The sequence below is a fragment of the Carcharodon carcharias genome, chromosome 12 (genome assembly GCF_017639515.1).
Source record: "Carcharodon carcharias isolate sCarCar2 chromosome 12, sCarCar2.pri, whole genome shotgun sequence".
Classification (NCBI taxonomy): domain Eukaryota; kingdom Metazoa; phylum Chordata; class Chondrichthyes; order Lamniformes; family Lamnidae; genus Carcharodon; species Carcharodon carcharias.
The window spans coordinates 59,168,980-59,189,367 of NC_054478.1; the positions used below are offsets into that span (position 1 = coordinate 59,168,980).

Consider the following 20,388-nt stretch of genomic DNA (forward strand, 5'->3'; position numbering starts at 1 on the left):
CAGTTAGCCTTACAAGTGGAAATATTTATCCTATAGCATTATTACCCCAATATCAGTACCAAAGAAATCACATTTGTTTTAGTTCAGTATTAGTAACAATGTTCACATTCATCACAAAAGTGTGATAAGTGTAAATAGTACAGAAAATTGGTGAAGCATATAAGAAATTAGTACTAATTCCATTATAGTTTTGATCTGTATGATATTGGGTTTATTAATTTAATTGCTCTTTAAGTTTAATTCTTCATGCTGTTCATGCAGATTACCGGTCAAAACCATATCTTCCTGAAGTACATCTTCTTGCCACCTAGTTTCACTGGTCTCTGAGATTTCGTAACCAAGACTCCTGAAGACACGTTCACTTTCCTGCCACGTTTTTTGAAAATTCTTCAGCAATTCTTCTGGTGTGCTATCAGCTGATATATCTAATATCTGTCCTGAAATTACGTCTTCATAGGTTGGTGGTGCATGCCTGGAATCAATGCCTGAAAACATTTCAGAGTGCTGAATTCTAGTTCTGGAGTCAGTTGCTTCAGTTTCAAAGTCATCCATATGTGCAAGCTGCTTATTAATTGCATCAGGATATAGCGTAGGCGGTGTTGATGCCTTAATTCCTTCCTTGACTTTCTGAGAATATTTAGCTTTTTTCAGAGGTTTTCCACCTCCTTGGGGCTGTTCATGTTTTATAGGGATAGTAACTTCTCCAGAGCTTTCAAACACAGGCTTGACAGATTTTAAATCAAATATTGGGATTTCCTCAAACAAAGGGTTTTTCCCAAATGGGGTATCTTCACCATCAGTTCTTGGCCTTTCAGTGATTATGACTGGCTCCTTTTGAAAATAAATTGTTTGATCTGGTACTTCAAATTTATGAACAAGTTCTGAAAGATCTACTTTCGGCATCTGAACATTCTGCTTGCTGACAGTGGATTCAGACTCCTCTGTGTCAGAGCCCAAACGTTCTGGAATGTCTATGGGATCTTTACGCATATAAACTTTGTTTTCTTCTGACCTTCTAGCCTCTTCAAACATTTCTGTTATATCCTTAACTGTAACGGACATTACGGGGGATTCATGTTTAGGTAATATATCTGCAACTGGCGTGTCGATCTTTAACTGTCGTCGAAGAGTTGCTGGTGATGGAATAATTTCTGACCTCTTTTCTGCTACCTGAACATGTGTAGACTGCGTAGATTGTGCAATTCCCTGTGACAGTTTTGCTGTAGTACCTTTAAGTTTGGCAAGCTGATCTGAACGTTTACCTCTTGGTGGAGAGGATGATGTTGAAGATGTGTGAATTCTGGATGTTGGCATGTCTGAGCTGTGCATTGGTAGTGGAGATGTTGATGTGGTTTCCCGTTGGACTGGGGACGGTGTGCTATATGCTTTCTGAGAAAGTGGTGGAGAGGGAACAGCTCTAAGAGGTGATTCTGTTCGCCTTGCTGTAGACTCAATAGTAATGTAAGAAGGGGATGGTGATGGCATTCTTTTTGCTGGAGACTGAGCTCTCTGCTCTACAATTTCACTCAGTTGCTGTTTTCTGCTTTCACATGCTTGCTCTTCTACATTGCTTTTTCCTTGTTTATCTAATTTGCAAGAGCCAATGCTTATCTTGGATATCTTCTGTGATGGTGTAATACCACTAAACATTTCTTTTTCAGGTGTTAAACCAGACAAAGAAATCAATGCTTTTTGTATCGATTCATCAAAATATGCAAGCTTTAGTAATGCTTTCTGTTTAACCAGTATTAGTTCTTTTTTCATCTTTTGTAAATCATTCCCTTTGATAACCTTCATTGGAAATCCATGGCTATCTGTCAGCCATTTAGGAATCTTATCCAAAAAGGCTTTTAGTGCGTTTAAATCTATGCTGTCATTCGCCTTTTCAAACTGAATCAGTCTGAATAAAATATTTTGCAGTTCCTCACGCTTTTGGTAACTGTCACTAATTTCTACATAATGTCTTGCCACGCCTTTATCAAATTCCTTTTCATGCACAGCAGTATTTCTACTTTCCCTGTTCTCCTGTTTTGTACCCTCCATGTGAGCAGGGACCAGCCCTTGCTTACTACCTGCATTTCTTACACAACAAATTTGCTCTTCTGTTGCCTGAAAAGATCCCTGTTTTGTTTTAGGTTCAATCTGATTTTCTGAAATTAGCATTTCTTTCCAATCAAGATGTTTTTGCACTTGTGCCTTTTCGCTTAAAGGCTTTTGATTAATTACCATTAGGTCAGCTTTCTGCTGATCTTGTTCACCTTGAAATTTTGGAAATGTTTCTTTCTGAGCCTTAACATGGTGCTTCTGTATTTTTTCATTCTTGGTTTCTTTGTACATGACCCCCTTTTCTTTCTTTTGTTGTACTTTTTGAGCTTCTTTTAAATGAGCTGTATATGATTGTCCGTTATGTTGTTGTACTGCTTTTTTATTTTTCACTTGATCTTGTGCCACATTTGTTGCAAGTGTTTGTGGAATAGTTGTCTTTTCAATATTCTGATCCTTACCTACAGTTGCTGATAGGTAATATTCACCCAAATTATTATGTTGCTGAACAGTAATGTTATGCTGTTCTTGTTTAGCCACATCCACATAGTTACTTTGTTTTATTTGAAACTGTTTAGTGGCAGAATTCTCTTGACTTTTATTTTCTTCTGGTTTCAAAATTTGTTTTTGCTCCTTTTTGTATGACAGTGCACTTTCTTTCTTTTCTTGCATTATTTGACCCCCTTTAGGTAGCTGAATAGTTTTAACCTTAAATTTTGGTGAAGAAGTTGATTGAGGCTTCACATGACTAGGTTGTTCTTGTGCCTTTTTGTGTATCTGTTTGTCTTGTTTAATAATTTCTAAACCAATATCTTTCACTGAATCTTTAAATGCATTAAATATCTTTTCCTTATTACTCATTACATCTGAGGAATATTTTAAGATATGGTGCAGTTGCTCTGAAGCAGCTACCACTGCTGACTGGGAGGAAGAAACAGAAGTGGATATCAAATCTTCTGAAACAGTGGGCTCTGCTGGTTTAGGATGAATGTGCTGTTCTGCAGCAGTGAGCTCTGCTGGTTTTGGATGAATGTGCTGTTCTGCAGCAGTGAGCTCTGCTGGTTTTGGATGAACGTGCTGCTCTGCAACAGTAGGCTCTGTTGGTTTTGGATGAACGTGCTGCTCTGCAACAGTGGGCTGTGCTGGTTTTGGATGAACGTGTTGCTCTGCAGCATTAGGCTCTGCTGGTTTTGGATGAACGTGTTGCTCTGCAGCAGTGGACTCTGCTGATTCTGGATAAATCTGATATTTTTCAACAGTAGGCGTGTTTTCTCTTTCCATTACCTGACTCGCTGGAGAAGTCTGATGATCAGCAGGTGTTGTGACATTCAGCAAAACTGAAGACTTAACTGTGGAACTATTTTCAGATCCCCCTTTTGTTGGGCTTTTTGATACTGCTGTAGCTAGCTTCCCCCTTTTTATGGGCCAAGACGTTTTAGCTGCTTTATTTCTTTCCATTTCTTCTCTCTCTTTCCTGTATTTTTCTTCAGCTATCATTAAAGGAGTTTTAAATTTCCTGGTATAAGGTTTAGATTGTGGTTTTGCAGTTTCTGTTTTGGTTGAAGGATCTAGTGACATAAAAGCTTTGTTAACAGCAGGAGGAGCCTGTGCATGCTGTTTCTGCACTGGCTTTTGAACAGGCCTTATTACTGGTTGACGGGGTGGTGAATGTGTAACTTTTGGACATGTTGAATGCTGAGCAGGTTCATGCTGTTTCTCTTGTGTGGATTCATGTTTCTGCTGTTGAATATCTTGCTTTGATGATACGGAATCCTCAGCTATAATTACACTTGGTTTTGAAATAAGTTGCAAGTTCTTCTTAGGTTGTTCTTTTTGTTTGTTGTATTCAAGATTTAGTACTTTTGGTGAAGGCTGTAATTTTGATGCTTTATCAACAACTTTCTTTTGTTGGGAAGGTGATTGGGGAAGAAATGGTGGTAGTGGCAGTAAGTTTAAATCAGGCTGTAAAGGAGATGGAGGAAGATATCCTGGTGTGAACATTTCCTGGACAAGAGGTATAGTAGGGCTAATAGGGGGAGGGGGAGGGGGTGGAGTCGGAAGAGGAGAAGGAGGGAGTTCAGTTTCATATATTTCTGATCTTATATGGACTAATGGTGGTGGTGGTGGTGGGAGAGGAAACATTTGACCATCTTCTTCTACATGTGAAGGAGGAGGAGAAAGCAAGAGTTCACCATCAGAGCGTAGTGGAGTGGGTGGAGGTGGAGGTGGAAGGGGTATCCTCTTTTTGTCCATTTTTACATGGCTTAATCCTTTCTTTCTAGTATTTTGAGTTTTAATGTCTATTTTGTTTGTAGACATTTGTAATTTTTCAAAAGAAGTAGTTCCAGATTTGATTTTAGGTGAAAATCCCTTATTTACTCTCTTACTAAGGTTGTCGACAGTTTTATGCAACTCGTTGTTACTTTTAATTTCCTGTTTACTTTTTATATCATTTTCCATAATTGACTGAGATGTAAAAGTATGAACTGTTTGATTGGATCCCTGTGCAATTTGCTGAACAGAACTGGTGCCCTGAATGGGTTGAGAGTTCATGACTTGTGCAGCTACTGATTCAACATCTGTACAAACCTCAGTATTTGGTATTTCAATAACCTCAGCAGTTCTTGCTGACTGGAAAGAGCTCTGACCATCTGTTGAGACTGGAACCTGCTGTTTAACTATTTGTCTATCAGCTGAACCAAAGGTTTCTCTTACTTTGTGTGCATTGTATTTATCATCTATGGACTTGATTCTGGTTGCTTGTACACTTTGTGCACCACTACATCTAGATGTCATAATAGTACTGTGCACATCTGAGGTTTTCTTTATGTCTTCTTTAACAACTTCATATACTTTATGTTGATGTTGCTTATCAGGTGGCAAAAAAGATTGAATTTCCTCTTGTATATCACTTTTCATTGAATCATCTGCTTTCATATTAACTTTTTTAATACCTTCATGTTTTGTCCATATTGTTGTGTTAATATTTTTTGTAATATCCATCTTACTTTGTTCTTGAGTTGCTAAAAGAGATTTTATAGAACAATGTGCATCTCCTATATGATCAATATCCTTTGCAATAGTTTTCGGTTTCTGGCCTTCCTGATGGAATTTAATGGTATTGTGAACAGTTCCTGTTCCACTAGCCTGCGGTTGAACCTGCTGTTCTGATGAGTGCTGTAGATTTTGGATAGTAGCTTTTACATCTCCATTATTGCTCATCCGATGTACCATTTTCTTTTCAGAAGCTGTTTCCAATAAATTTCTCATTGAGGATTGAAGTTCTGTTCTCATTATGATTTCCTTTTCAACCTGCTCCTTTTTGCTTTGAGCTTCATCCAAACATTTTGAAGTACATTGGAGGTCACCATGCACCACACCTTCCTCGACCACTTCAACACTGGTATTTATTGACTTTCCTAAAGAAACTAGAGTGCCCTTAATGTCTCCTGGAATAACTTCAAACTTTTCAATATGCTTTTTCTGAGATTTTGCTTCTTCAAGAGATTTTAGAGTAGCAGATAGATCACCACGCACAACTTCTTCCTTTTCTACCACTGTGGGTTGGTTTATGGCTTGATTGAGTGAATGCAAAGCTGCTCTTAAATCGCCTCGTACAATTTCTTCTTTTTCTGCATTGGCAGATACATTTTGCCTTTCTACCATAAAAGTCAGCACTGCATTTTGGACATCACCAGATAAAATTTCAGATTCTGCGACTGTACGTTCAATTTGTGTTTGCTGCTGCCTAAGTTTTTGTTTGGCACCCTCAACATCTCCATGTATTATTTCCTCAGACTTCTGTTGAACCAGAGCACTTTCATCAGTCTCCTGCTGAAGTAATTTAAGATAGTCCAGTGCTCCCGATTCAATACATGTTGTGTAAAACTGAACATTTCCTTTCTCAATGTCATTTACTTTCAGGTTCTGTGAAAGTTCACTGCTCTGAGACGTAGCTATAAGCTTATCAATTGCAGCTTGTATATCACCTTTTGTTACTTCATCATGCTGAATTTTCATGTCATCTGATCTGTTGAGAAGAGAATAAACTGTCATCTTAACATCCCCTTTCTCACTCTCTTGAATCAGAATCCCCTTTTTTGCAGAGCTGTCATGACTTAAAAGATTGTTGATAACTTGTTGAATATCACAACCAATTATCTCTTCTTTCTCGATGTTAATATCTGTTGTCCTCTTCAAAAGCTGTGCTGTTGTCAAATGAACATTACCTTTTTCATTAGGGTCTACAATAATTCCCTTTTCTGTAGACTCTCTTTTGGAAAGTAGTTCCATCATTATCTTTTGGAGATCTCCTCTGACAACCTGTTCTTTTTGTATCTCTGGGGATGTTTGGTTCAGAAGTTGATATTTTGCCATTCTCACATCTCCAACTTCATCTGCTTCAATGAGGATTCCTTGGGATTGGAGAAGTTTGCAGTCATAAAGTGACTTAAGTGTTTCCTCAATATTTTTTCCTATTATTTCTGGTCTTTCTACTGAACTTTCATTGAATCGGTGTAAAGGTGTAGTTTCAAAAAGCCAGGTCGTAGTTTTAACATCCACCTGTGGAATTTCTTCTTCAAGTACTTTTATATTTGTATCATTAATTTCCTTTACGCTGCTCAATGGTTGCTTCTCAAAAAGCCAAATGGCCTGTTTCACATCTCCTTTTTGTACATCTTCTCGTCCAACTGTCTCAATTTTCTTATATTCTGCATCTTCCCCTTTTATCTCATCAATAGTATGTGATTCAAAAAGCCAGGTGGCAGTCCTTACGTTACCATGCTGTATTTCACTGACACTGACTGTCCTAACATATTTTTGATCATGATCTGACTCAAATAGTTGAGTGCTTGATCTCACATTACCACCTTGTACATCAGAAACTGTTTTGAGGATTACTTTCTCATGATCTGTAATTTTGTCCAACGGCTGTGTTTCAAATCTCCAACGTGCAGAAGTAACGTCGCCTTTTTGAATATCCTCCTGTGTCACAGCTTTGATGACATATACTTCATCAGTTTCTTTAATTAAATCTAGTGGCTTAGTTTCAAACAGCCACCTGGTGCCCCGCACATCTCCACTAATCACCTCCTCCTTCCGAACAGTCGTAACTTCATGATAACATCCTTCCTTATCTTTGATAGCATATAGTGGCTGAGTTTCAAACAACATTGTGTAATTTTTAACATCTCCTTTTTCTATTTGTTCTATACTAAATTTATTGATATCTGTAGTCGCTGAAGAGTCTTCCTTAATTTGATCCAGCGAATAGGTCTCAAAAATGAAACGTCCTTTATCAACATCCCCACCCTGAACATCTGTGATTGTGCGGAGAATTGCTCGCTCTTCAGCATTTTCTTTTATAGCATCTATTGGTTGATTTTCAAAAAGCCAAGTGCAATTAATAACATTACCTTTCTGAATATCTTCTGCTGTTATAGATTTAATTTTTTTCAACATCTCTTCTGAACTGGAGTTTATCAGATCAAGGGACTTATTTTCAAAGATCCATTTCTTACGAGATACATCCCCTGATTGTATATCTATTTTAGTTACCTGCCTAAATTCTTCCTTCTCTCCTTGTATATTTTCCAGAGGTTCAGTCTCAAACAAGAAGCAGGCCATTCGCACATCACTTCCCTGGATGTCTTCCCGCTGTACTGTATGCATCGTTAGAATTGTTTCTGAATTATCTTTTATTGCATCTAAAGGCTGAGTTTCGAATAGCCAAGTACACGTTTTTACATCTCCTTTCTGAATCTCATCTACTTCATTTTTAATGTCTATTTTTTCATAGAGAGCATCCATTGGCTGCGTCTCGAACAACCACCTGCAAGTTTGTACATCTCCTTTAACATCATCATGCTGCTTCGTTACAATTTCTTCATCTTCTACATTGCTAAAATATTTGATGGCATCAAGTGGTTGTGTTTCAAAGAGCCACTTGGCTGTTTTCACATCACCAGATTGTATTTCTTCTTTGGATATACCTTTGATGATTTGAACCTTTTGAATACTTTCATCAAATTGATCAATAGGGGTTGTTTCAAACATCCACCTACATGTTCGAACATCACCCCTCACAATTTCTTCTCTCCTCACAGTTTTAACCTCATGATAGTGTCCAGCACTATCTTGAACAGCATATAGAGGAGTTGTTTCAAATAAAGTTCTGTTTGACATTACAGCACCACTAGTAACACCATCCACCTGAATCTTTTTATATTCATTAGTGTGACTTAAGTTCATAGTTTCAAACATCTGTCTGTGATTGCTGACATCACCTCTTTTGATTTCTTCCAGCTGAATTGTTTTTGTATATTTTTCTTTCTCTTCCCCAATCATCTCAAGTGGTTGGGTCTCAAAAAGCCATGTTTGGTGTCTCACGTCCCCTTTTTCCTCTTCAGAAGCAAGCACATGTTTAAGCTTTCCAACATCTGGGCTGTCCTTTAAAGTGTCCATGGGGACAGTCTCAAATAAGTGTTTTGTTGAACGCACATCACCTCCTATAATTTCTTCAGTTTCTATAGGTCTTGCATTATCGTTGTCTTTTAGCGAATCAAATGGTTGGGTTTCAAACATCCAGCATTGTCTACTAACATCAGCACCTTGTATTTCTTCATTGTACTGGACTGAAGTGTCTGTTTCTAAGTGTTCTTTGATGCTGTCCAGGGGATGTGTTTCAAATAACCATTTAGCCCTGTTCACACCACCTTTATTAACTTCCTCCCTAGAGATACCACATACAACCTTTATACTTGAAACATCCTTTTGAATCATGTCTAAAGGTTTTGTCTCAAACAGCCAGAGTGCAGTTCTTACATCTCCTCTTTCAATCTCCTCTCTTTTAACAGTTTTGATTTCTAGCACTTGACCAGACTGATCCCTAATAACATAGAGGGGTTGAGTTTCAAACAACTTTGTTGTCTTCTTCACATTTCCTTTAATTTCTTCAACTTCAGTTTTCAGATGCAGGAAGTTCGTTTCATCCACTGAATCCAAGTGCCCAAGTGTATCAAGGGACTGAGTTTCAAATAAATATCTTGCAGTTTTAACATCACCAGCAGTAATGTCTTTTGTGGTAGAAGTTTCTATTGCCTGTTCATCTTCTTGGTGAATCTTATTCATTAAATCAAGTGGCTGTGTTTCAAACAACCAGGTGGCAGTGCGGACATCTCCTCTTGCTAATTCAGGGATCTTGCCAGTCGCTTCTGTAGAGTCAGGAGAACTTACACCAAGTGTATCAATGGCTTGTGTCTCAAACATCCATGTTGTGTATTTCACATCACCTCCTGCTATCATTTCTTGTGAAATGCATTTTGCATCGCTTTGGTCAGGGGATTCATCCTTGATAGAATCTAATGGTTGAGTCTCAAACATCCAGCGCATGGACTGTACCTCTCCTTTAAGGATCTCATCCCATTCTAAATACTCTCTTTCTGGGCTCATACATTTCTGGGGGCTATGGCCAGTGTGTTCAAAGACATACTTAGCCTGTTGCACATCTCCCCTTACATCATTATCTTTAGTTTCATTTGTCACAATCTCACTGATCTCTTGTATAAATTCCTTTTCCAGGTTCTTTCTCACCCCTGGATTGATGTGTTTGTACAAACGCTTTAGCTCATAAAGATTTCTTTGCTTTGAATACAGGTCCTTAGGAATGATTTGTTTTGTTGAAGAGAGAGAGCGTTCAGGAGATTGCGAAAAGTAAGTTATTTCTGATGGTTCACTTAGTAAATCTGGTGGTGGAGGAGGGAATTCTTCCATGCTTCCACGGTTACTGGAGCTGAGAGAAACTGAAACAGCTGTACTGTCTACTTCTCTTAATTGTGTAGCTTCAGAAATCTTGCCTGCTGTGGTGGAGATGTTGGAAGTAGAAACAACAGGAGGCCACTGCGTCTCTTGGAAGTTATGTTCTGTCTTAATGGAAAAGTCAATAATCATGTTGAATATGCATAGCTTTTGTTGCTGTTTCTGAGCATAAAGTTTAGAAGTCTGTTTCACATCAATCTTCATGCAATGCAATGTCAACACACCATCTTCATTATATTCCACAAACATTCTATTTCAGTGTCACAATGCAATTTTGACAAAAAACGGAAGACTGTTTAGTAATATTATTTTGTTTCCTCAAATGCTTCTCTGCTGCAGATTTTAAATATTGATTCCATTTGTGATGATTTCCATAATTAAGGAAGCCATGTGGTGTGAAAGTGATTTCTTACCTTTCTGTTTTCTTCAAAACATCCTCAATTTCTCCAAAATGGTTCCTTTTCATCCCTAATTGTGTGACTTAGTGAAACAAAAATACTGTACATAGGGGAAAATGATGAAAGGGGTTATAATATTTATAAGATGATAGGAAGTGGAAAAGATAATGATGTGCAGCAGAGAAAAGAAATGTTAAAGAATTAGGAAAAAAACAAGAAATAAAGTTAGGAAAAGTACACTTTTCCAATTGAAGACTCTACATTTCAAATGTGTATTTCTTGCATTTATAAGTTTTATCAGTAAGCAAACAATGTTAATGGTCATTGCTGTCAACATGCACTCATTCAAGAAAACAGTAATATATACCTTAATCTTTTTGGTGGTGTTGGTTGCCATTTGGGTAGGCTGGGCCTGTTTTTCAAACTGCTGTTTTAACATCTGAGTGGAGACTTTCGGATTTTCATCCTCAGTCACTCCATCCACTGGTCAAATATAAAAGAAATATATGAAAAATATTCTTGGAATAGAAGGAGAAAGCAAAATACAAACTCCAACAAACTCCCAACTGATGCACCATGTTTATTCCGTCTTTTTTTAAACAAACTTCTTTCCCAGATATTATCAATGCCCCTTATAGGTCAACCTGCCAGAAGCCAAGCTTGAATTGGAGAAACTGGCAATTTAGTTGTCTTTTTTTGAAGTTTTACACAACAATCAAAACACACTCCTAGGTACATTCTGCTGTATATATTTAAGTAAGACAGCAGAAGTAAAATTTATAATTCTCCCTCTTAATTAACATTTACCGTCCACTAGCAACAACCCCCACCACCCCCCTGCCCTCCTCCAACACCCAACCACAACCACACATCGGTATATGTGGCATCAATGTTAACTCTAGAGTCATCTTAATTTGGTGTCATCTGGTTCTCGACCCTTCCGCCATTGGGAACATTTTTTCCAAACCCCTCACAATTTTGAACCCTTCTATCAAATCTCCTCTCAAGCTTATTTTCTCGAAGGAGAACAGTCCCTGCTTCTCTAATCTCAGCCTCAACATCCAGTCCTTTTACTACTGCTGTGCCACACCACCATCCCAGGAAAGGATGGAATAAACTAAGGGATTTTGTGTGCATATACCAGCATTTTGATAGTGAAGGCCTGTATTAATTAGCACCAAGCTTTGGTTGTCAATTTCCAATGAATTTAGTATAAGTTTCAGCTGTGAGTGGTTTATGACAGCTTGAAACTTAAAGTAATTTAAACTGAAGCATATGACAAAAGCATTGCTGTCGTACTCATAAGTTTAACACAAATATAGGCACTTACCACTGAAATCACTGAAGTGATTTTCAAAGTTGCCCACCATACTTGACAGATGAGTATTCTGTTCCATAACAGAGGCCTGCAGAAACATGTCAAGTTTACTGGTACTGAATCGATTAGAATGCAGTAAAACACATCAAATATGTAACAATCATATAGCCTAGATATCTGAGGCATTTCAAACTGTCACTCGCTAAAAACAATTCTAATTTTTAAAGCAGTACTGTATTTTACTAAGTGAATTCACTGAATTTCTTGGGCTTTAGCTCTCAAATCTCCACAAGCTATTTGTCACAAAAGCACAATACTGCGGATGCTGAAAATCAGAAACAGAAACAGAAAATGCTGGAAACATTCAGCAGATCAGGCAGCTTCTGTGAACAGAGAAACGGAGTTAATAGGTGGTACTTTATCTCAATAGATCTGTACACAGAGGGGAGACTGGTTGCATGCTGGGAACCTGTTTGATTCAGTAATGGGCTTTGCTGTGGCTTTTTAACGCAGCCACACCATAAGTATTCCACTTCTGAGTTAGCTGACCAATAAGAGAGGGTTGGCATGATGGTGCACCGAATCTGTCAAAGGAAGTATTTCCATTTAAAGGTACCCTGCAGGAGTCAGAATTGCCAAACTGTACATTGATTCCTGAGGCTTCAGCAACCGAAGGAATGGAAAGGAAACTTCAGAAGGCTGCAGCTCCATACCTCTGAATCTTCCTGGAGGTCTTACTGCTAGATCTGAGGGACTAAAATGAGGTGATGTTTTCCAAAGAAGGGAGTAAGAGGCCAGCATTTCAAACCAAGCACTCATGCATGGAAGTGGCCAAGTGTAGCATCAAGGAGCCCTAGCATAACTGGAGTCAATGGAATCAGGGGAAAAACTCCCCACTGTCTGGAGTCATACCAAGCACAATGGAAGATGATTGTGATTGTTGGAAGTCAATCATCTCAGTTCCTAAACATCACTGCAGGGGTTCCTCAGGGTAGTGTCCTAGGCCCAACCATCTTCAGCTGCTTCATCAATAACCTTCCTTCCATCAAAATGTCAGGAGTTGGGATGTTTGCAGTGTTCAAAATCATTCACGGTTCCTCGGATACTAGGGATGGGCAATAAAAATGCTGGTCTAGCGGAGATACCCATGTCCCATGAAAGAATTTTAAAAAACGGAATTCGTATCCATATACAGCAAGACCTGGATGACATCCTAATAACACCGTGGGTGTATCAGCACCACATGGACTGCAGTGATTCAAGAAGGTGGCTCACCACCACCTTCTCAAGGGCAATTAGGGATGGGCAATAAATGCTTGCCTAGCCAGCGATGCCCACATCTGTGAAATCATAAAAATTGAGAAGCAGGAGTGTGGTCCCTTGAATCTGGACACAGTGACTCAGGAGGTTCAAGGACCACAGGATGGAAGGAAAAGTGAATGCCATAACACTTTCAGCTATCAACCCCACACTCTAACAGTCCAGGGTTGGGTTGGGGGTGGAGCGAGATTTTCTCCAGTGATAGCCACATTGATGGCCACTGACAATGTGTGTGCATCTATTCCATTGGAAATGAGGCATTGTGCCAAGAGGCAATGAGTTGCCATAAAAGCCTGAAAGTCCTGAGGAGCAGTATGTGTCTCCCCTCTCCCGGTTCTGTGCCTGTCCCTGAAGTTCTATACTTTCTTCTCCTACAAGAAGAGAAAGCAGAGAGCTATGAGTGTTAGGGATGGCTTCTGTGGAGGAGAGAGAAAGACATTTGTGGAAGGTGACTGTGAGGCATGGCTACATGTGGGCAACAGGATAAGGATGAATCTGAGTGTTGGCTGCTCAGATGGGGATGTGAGGTGGTGTCTGGAGAGAGAGGGATGAGGGAAGCTGCAGGATGTGCTGTGCAAGAGTATTCTGGGAAAACCAGAGCGTGGGGTTTTACATTTGAAAGTGTTATTGCCACCCACCTTTCTAACCTTTCTGAGGTCCTCTAACCTGTTGAGGCACTGTATCAAGGTTCAAGGGATCACATCCCTGCTGTTCACTTCCCTGGTGATTTCCAAACATGCCCGCTTGGTTTGAGATGCTGGATTCTTCCTCCCGTCTTTGGAAAAATCACCTCAGTGCAGACCCTCATATCCCAAGCAGGACTTCCAGATAAGAGTCAGAGATTGAGGGGCAGCTTTCTTAGGTCTCCTTTTCATTCCTGTGGCTTCTGCAGTTTCAGGAATCCATGTCCAGTTGAACCTTTCTGACCCATTCCAAGGTCCCTTTTAATTGTAAATCCTTGTATGAACAGACTTGGCGCACCATCCCACCTGCCCCCATCTGATTGGTCAGGAAACCTGGTAGTAAGATACTAATGCCATGGTTCAGTTAAAGTGCCATGGCAATGCTCTTTGCAGATCCCAGCGGGTTCCTGATCTGCCATAGGTCTTGTCTTTTCGGAAGGGACTATCAAGTGAAAATTACACCCATTAATTCAATTTCTCAGTCCACACTTGCTGCCAGACCCACTGAGTATTTCCCACTTTTTCTTTTTTTATTTCAAGCTAATAGTTATATAGTTTTACTAAGAGGCCCTTCGATCCATCGTTTACTCAAACACAAAGTGAAATCTTTGGAAAACATTTTATCTAATCCATAACATTAAGTGTTAAAGATAGAATCAAGTAGAATAGGACTTAAATTTGAATTATTTTATCCAGCTGTTGTACTGCATTTATTACCATTTCCATTTTGTAGGATAAAAGCTGTTCTGATGTTGATGGTGAACCATTTGCCTGATCAGGTTTTCCGGTATAATTGTTCACTTTAACTTTGTTGGTGCTTGTCACATCCTGAAATAAGTAGTATAACATGTAACATTAAAAAAAATCACATAGGTAAAGATTGGCATCCACAAAAAGGTTTCTATTCAACACATTAGTCCAAATAAAACTGCTTATTATGACAATCAGTAGCACTAAATATGGCTAACATAAAATAAAACAGTCAAATAACTTATTTTTTGCAAAACTAGGGCAAATATGTATAAAGCATGCACACATTTGCAAACCCTGTTCATTAAAGATATGAAAAGAGTAATTGTATTTGAGTCACCTTCCATACAAGTAAACATTTGCATTTATAGGGCTGCAGGGATCACTGGGCTTATTCAACAGTTCTTTGTGTTATCGAATGTGAAGTTTATTAGGATGTTATGTTTTAAACTGTCTCTTTAAGGCAAAATGGAATAATGAAGAAAGTCATGGGGAGAATTTTCACATTGGTGTGCGGGGACGGGCCCTGCAAAGCAATGCGTAAAATGACATGAAGTGATGTTGGGCATGTGTCCCGATGTCACTGTGCATCATTCCGATCTTTCATTTGGCGGGCGAGCGCCAGAGGCGATTGCGCATCTGCCGAACTGTTAAAGGCCTGTTTAAGCCATTAGGAGACTAATTTTAATAAGGTTGGTGGGCAGGCTAGGAGCCCAAGCGGCCTTCACATTTTTCAGGAAACATCATCCATGGGCGGGATGAGGGTTCATGAAGGTTTTATTAAATAAATAAATATTTTTCACACAATTCATAAACATGTCCCAGCTCATGTGATCTATCCTCTAGCCTAGTTTCCCAGTTCACTTCAGCTATCTCAGCTTTCATCCCCACATAGTTGCCCTTATTTAAGTTTAAGATGCTAATTTTAGACCCACTCTTCTCCCTTTCAAACTGGATGTAAAATTCAATCATGTTGTGCTCGCTGCTACCTAGGGGTGCCTTGACTCTGAGGTCATTAATTAATCCTGTCACGTACATAATACCAATTCCAATATAACCTGCTCTATGGTTGGTTCCAGAGCATCCTGCTCTAAGAAACTATCTCAAAAGCATTCTAAAAACTCCTCATCCAGACTATTACTGCCAATCAGATTTTTCCAGTTTATATGTAGATTAAAATCACCCATGATTATTGCCATCCCTTTATCACAAGCACACGATATTTTCTCTTGAATACTTTGTCCTACACGGTGGCTACTGTTAGGGGGCCTGTAGACCACTCCCACAAATGACTTTTTTCCCCTACTATTCCTCATCTCCACCTAAACCGATTCTACATCCTGATCCCCTGAAGCAAGGTCATCTCTAACTATTGCACAAATACCCTCTTTGATTAACAGTGCTACCCCTCCACCTTTATCTAGCTTCTTTTTCTTCTTCAAGGTCAGTTACCCCTCAATATTAAGGACCCAATTTTTGTTGTCCTGCAGCCATGTCTCCGTAATTGCTATCAGATCATATTTATTTACTTCAACGTGGGCTATGAATTCATTTACTTTGTGCATTCAGATAGAGAGCCTTCAGTTTTGTCTTTTTGTTACCTTTGTAACATTTAGTTTTGACTGTTGATGTATTCTTAGGTTTTTCTCTCTGACCTTTCCTGCCATTCTCTCACCCTCATTTCTCATATTACTGTTTTGCTCTCCTGTCTTGACTCAACACATTGAATTGCTACTTCTACCCAAGGTTGATTCTTCACCTCTCTTGTTTGGTTTAAAGCCCTCTCTACTTCCCTAATAATGCAAATTGCGAGGACACTCACTCCAGCACGGTTCAGGTGTGAACCGTCCCAACAGTACAGCAGCCACTTTCCCCAGTACTGATGCCAGTGCCCCAAAACCAGAGCCCATTTCTCCCACACCATTCTTTGAGCCATGCATTCGTCTCTCTAATCTTATTTGCCCTAGGCCAATTTGCACATTGCTCAGGTAATAATCCTTTGAGGTTCTGCTTATTAATTTAGTACCTAGCTCCTCATACTAACTTTGCAGAACCTTTTTCCTAGTTTTACCTATGTCATTGGTACCTACATGGACCCCTCCCCCTGCAAGTTCCTCTCCAGCCCTGAGAGATTGTCCCAAATTCTGGCACAGGGAAGGCAACATAGACGTCTGGACTCTTGCTCTTTGCTGCAGAGAACAGTGTCAACCCCCCTCACTGTACTATCCCCTAATACCACTACATTCCTTATTGCTCCCCCCCCCTCCCCCCCCACCGCTTGAACGGCTTCCTGTACCACAGTGCCACGGCCAGCCAGCTCATCCACCTTGCATACTTCACTTTCATCTACACAGGCTGTGAGCACCTCAAACCTGTTTAACAATTGTGAAGTCTGAGGCCCCTCCACTGTCGTCTGCTCTGTCTCATTACCTGCCTCACTGACAGTCACATCCTCCTGTCCCTCACTGCTGACCAAAACAGATGACACTCTTCAAAGAGGTGTGACTGTCTTCTGGAACAAAGTATCCAGGTTTTTCTCCCCCACCCCCCGTTATGTTCCAGAGTTCCTTAAGCTGCTTACACTTCCTGCAGACATGTTTGTCATGGATCGCTTGGCGTCCAAAGAACCCCACATCCACAACTGCAACATAACACCTATCCCACCATTCTAATTTATGTTATTCTCTGGGCAGTGGTGCAGGAGTCTAAAGTAGAAGTGGAAGAAGAGACTGACGATTCTAAAACAGCATCTCTTGATTGACACTCGCAACCACAAGCTCAGACATTGACACCACGCATTCTTTACAGGGTAGCATACAGGCAGGTTCAACACATGAGTCATCAGGCATAAGGTCTTCCACCAGGCAAGGGAAAAGAGTAGAGCAAGTGCCAGCTTGCCAGAAGATGTGGTTACACAAGTTTTGTTGCAGAAGATTCAGATGAGAACATCAATGGGGCAGCGTACAGGGAAAAGCTAATGTTTAGGCACACAGAAATGCTTGGTGCGTTAGCAAGCCTCCCACGAGAGCCCAAGAATTAGGAGTAGGAGTAGACCATTTGACCCCTCAAGCCTGCTCCGCCATTCAATAAGATCTTGGCTGATCTGATTGTGCCCTCAACTCCACTTTCCTGTCTATCCTCCATAACCATTGACTCCTTTGCTGATTAAAACTCTGTCTACACCAGCCTAGAACCCTGCCTCTACTTCTCTTTGGGGAAGAGAATTCTACAGACTAATGGCCCTCAGAGAAAAACAGTTCTCCTCATCTCAGCCTTAAATGGGGTGATCCCTAATTTTTAAACTGTGTACCCTGTTTCTAGCCTCCCCACAAGGGGAAACATCCTCTCAGCATCCACCTTGTCAAATCCCCTCAGCATCTTCTATCTTTGAATAAAATCTTCTCTCATTCTTCTAAACTCGAATGTATATAGGTCCAATCTGCTCAACCTTTCCTCATAAGATAGTCCCTTTAACCCAGGAATCAGTCAAGTGAACCTTCTTTGAACTGCTTCTAATGCAATTACATACTTTCTTAAGCAAAGAGACCAAAACTACGCACAGTACTCAAGATGTGGTCTCACCAACGCCCTGTATAATTGTAACATAACTCACAGCTTTTAAACTCAATTCCCCTTGCAAAAAATGACCACGTTCCATTTGCCTTCATAATTACTTGCTGTACCTGCATACCAACTTTTTGTGATTCATGTACCAGATCCCTCTTTGCCATAGAGTTTTGTAGTCTCTCTCCATTCAGTAATTTACTGCTTTTCTATTCTTTCTACCAAAGTGGACAAGTTCATATTTTCCCACATTATACTCCATCTGCCAAATTTTTGCCCATCACTTAACCTATCTAAATCCCTCTTTAGACTCCTTAGATGGATTTTTTCCCTCCAGCCCACGGCAGGTTTCATGGCAGGTGAGGCCTGGAAAATTTGGAGAGAAGCCAAAAATTGGAAACCCACCAGTGGCAAAACAGTTTGGAGTTTTCCCCTTGCCACTTTCATGGTGGGCAGACTGCGGGCTGGGTTTCCCAGTAACCCATGGTGGGAACCACATATGCATGCATTATCATGTCATGAACACTTGTTAAAAATGCCACTCGCCTGAATCACGTAGCTCCCTTCCAAGTCAGTCTGAAATTAGACCGGTCTGAAGCATGTTTGGAAATAAATGACATGCAGCTGTTGGCCCTCACTTCGCTCCTGACTTCAAGGTGAATGCAATACTCAAAGCTCACCTGCAGCTTTGCTGCTCCGGATTCTCAGCAAAGCCAGTAAGATGCTACGCTGGTGGGGGGTGTAGGCTTGTTCCCCTCACTAGCCTTTCCTCTGTTGCCTAGGATGGTGTTATCTGGGGACTCAGGCAGGGCAGCAACCCAGACAGAGACCAGCATTGTGACTGGGGCAGGGGGGGTAGGATGGGGAGCTTGGAGGGGGAAGGAGGAAAGAGACACAGGGGACAATGGGCAAAGATGGGGTTGGAGAAGTGGTGGGGGGTGAGGGGGGAAGATGAGGGCAGGCAGAAAGGAGACTGAGGGTGGGGAAGCTGGAGCTCAACATGAAAGACGGGAATACAGACAAAGTAGGGGGTGGAATGGGAACAGAGCTGCACAAATTGAAGGGGAAGCATGCAGACTCAAGAATACAAGGGGGAGGGTTATGTCTGTTTGGCACAAGAGGTTAAGGTTTGCACAAAGACTCATGGAGGTGAGGGGAGTGGGGGAAGGATTGCATATGGGGTAGGGGGTGCTTGAACAGAGGCTCATGGAAGGGAGGGCCAGGGTAACACTGCATTGTCTGCAGTCAGGAAGGAATGGGAGGGCAAAGAGGAGGACAGTCACAGTCCCTAATCTTGGGCCAAGTAGTCAGGGTGTGAGAGCAAAGTCAGTCCTGAGGCTTAGTGCACCTCATAGTCAGGGTGCAAGAGTGAAATCAGTCCTGGGGCTTTGCGAGCCATGCTACAGAGCTATTCATGGCACATACACATCATAGTCTCACTCCAGGGAGGGGCAAGGGCTGTATGCTCAATTGGGATAAGGCACAGTTTTGGTGTGCAGAGCTTGGTCATGGTCTTAATGTCACTGGCCATGGTCTTGTCTGTATTGGTACTGGGCTGCAGATGGGATGGTTAGGGGAGGCATCTGCAGCCTGTAAAGGTGGAAAATGTAATACGTAGGAGGGTATTCGAAACTTTCCTGTTGGGGCCTTCTCTGTACGTGATTGTATGCACAGCCTTGAGATGGGGAGGGGTGAGGTCCACAGTGGGCACTGGGATATTTACAGTTATGGGTTCAGGTGGGAGGGTTGGAATATCGACCATGATGACTATGGGATCCAGGATTATTGGGGGAGGCTAGAAAATAATGGGAGGGATTTCTACCTGCACACCTTGGGGTTCCAGGATGATTAGAGGGACAGTAACACTCACAGAGGGAGGGTCAAAGCTGGTCTCATAGTAGAATCTAAGCACCACCATCTTGGCCAGTCAAAGTTATGGTACAGTCAGCAATCGAAACTGGAAAAGCATCTGGATGTGAGGGGTCCGAGTCCAAGGCTGCATTCAGGGACCCATTTCATTGGGCAGCTTCAGCCTGCTTGTACTCAAAACATTGAAGTGGGGTCAGCGATGAGAGGAAAGTGGAAGATCTCCTTGAGATGGTTCCATTGGAGCCATTGCCATTTTTAGCACTTCAAAGAGAGACTACAGGAGTTACTGGCTTCACAATGCAGTCGCTCTGAGCTTCGGCAGAGAGGTATGTGAGAATGTAAATGAGGGCAAGCATTTAGGAATCACAACTGCTGCTATGAAAGCTTCATTCAATTGGCATAGATCACGGGCCAAAGGGCATCCAGTCATTGTTGAAGTGCAAGTTAAGGTTGATTAACTACATGATAATAGATTGCAGGAGTTCCTTTGGTAAAGTCACACATTTCATGATATCTCTAAAACTCTCATAAGTTCTATGGGATTGAGATGTAAAGTGTCAGGGTTTGCATTGTGGGCACCAAGACATTCAAGTGCGCAGCTCAGCTGCAAGGTTGTATCAGTTAA

The 20,388-nt window shown here is 40.9% G+C and overlaps 1 protein-coding gene across 1 annotated transcript in view; it reads right to left on the minus strand.

Annotated features, from left to right (window-relative positions):
* Nucleotides 1-219: 219 nt before the first annotated feature.
* The window catches only part of xirp2b (xin actin binding repeat containing 2b), a 139,956-nt gene continuing 119,787 nt past the window's right edge, over nt 220-20,388 (minus strand). Inside the window, exons 6-9 of the mRNA XM_041200240.1 lie at nt 14,298-14,408; nt 11,590-11,665; nt 10,627-10,742; nt 220-9,969 (exon numbers count right to left, since the gene is read on the minus strand). Of these exons, the coding sequence (XP_041056174.1) occupies nt 220-9,969; nt 10,627-10,742; nt 11,590-11,665; nt 14,298-14,408 (10,053 nt within the window). The remainder of the gene's footprint in view (nt 9,970-10,626; nt 10,743-11,589; nt 11,666-14,297; nt 14,409-20,388) is intronic.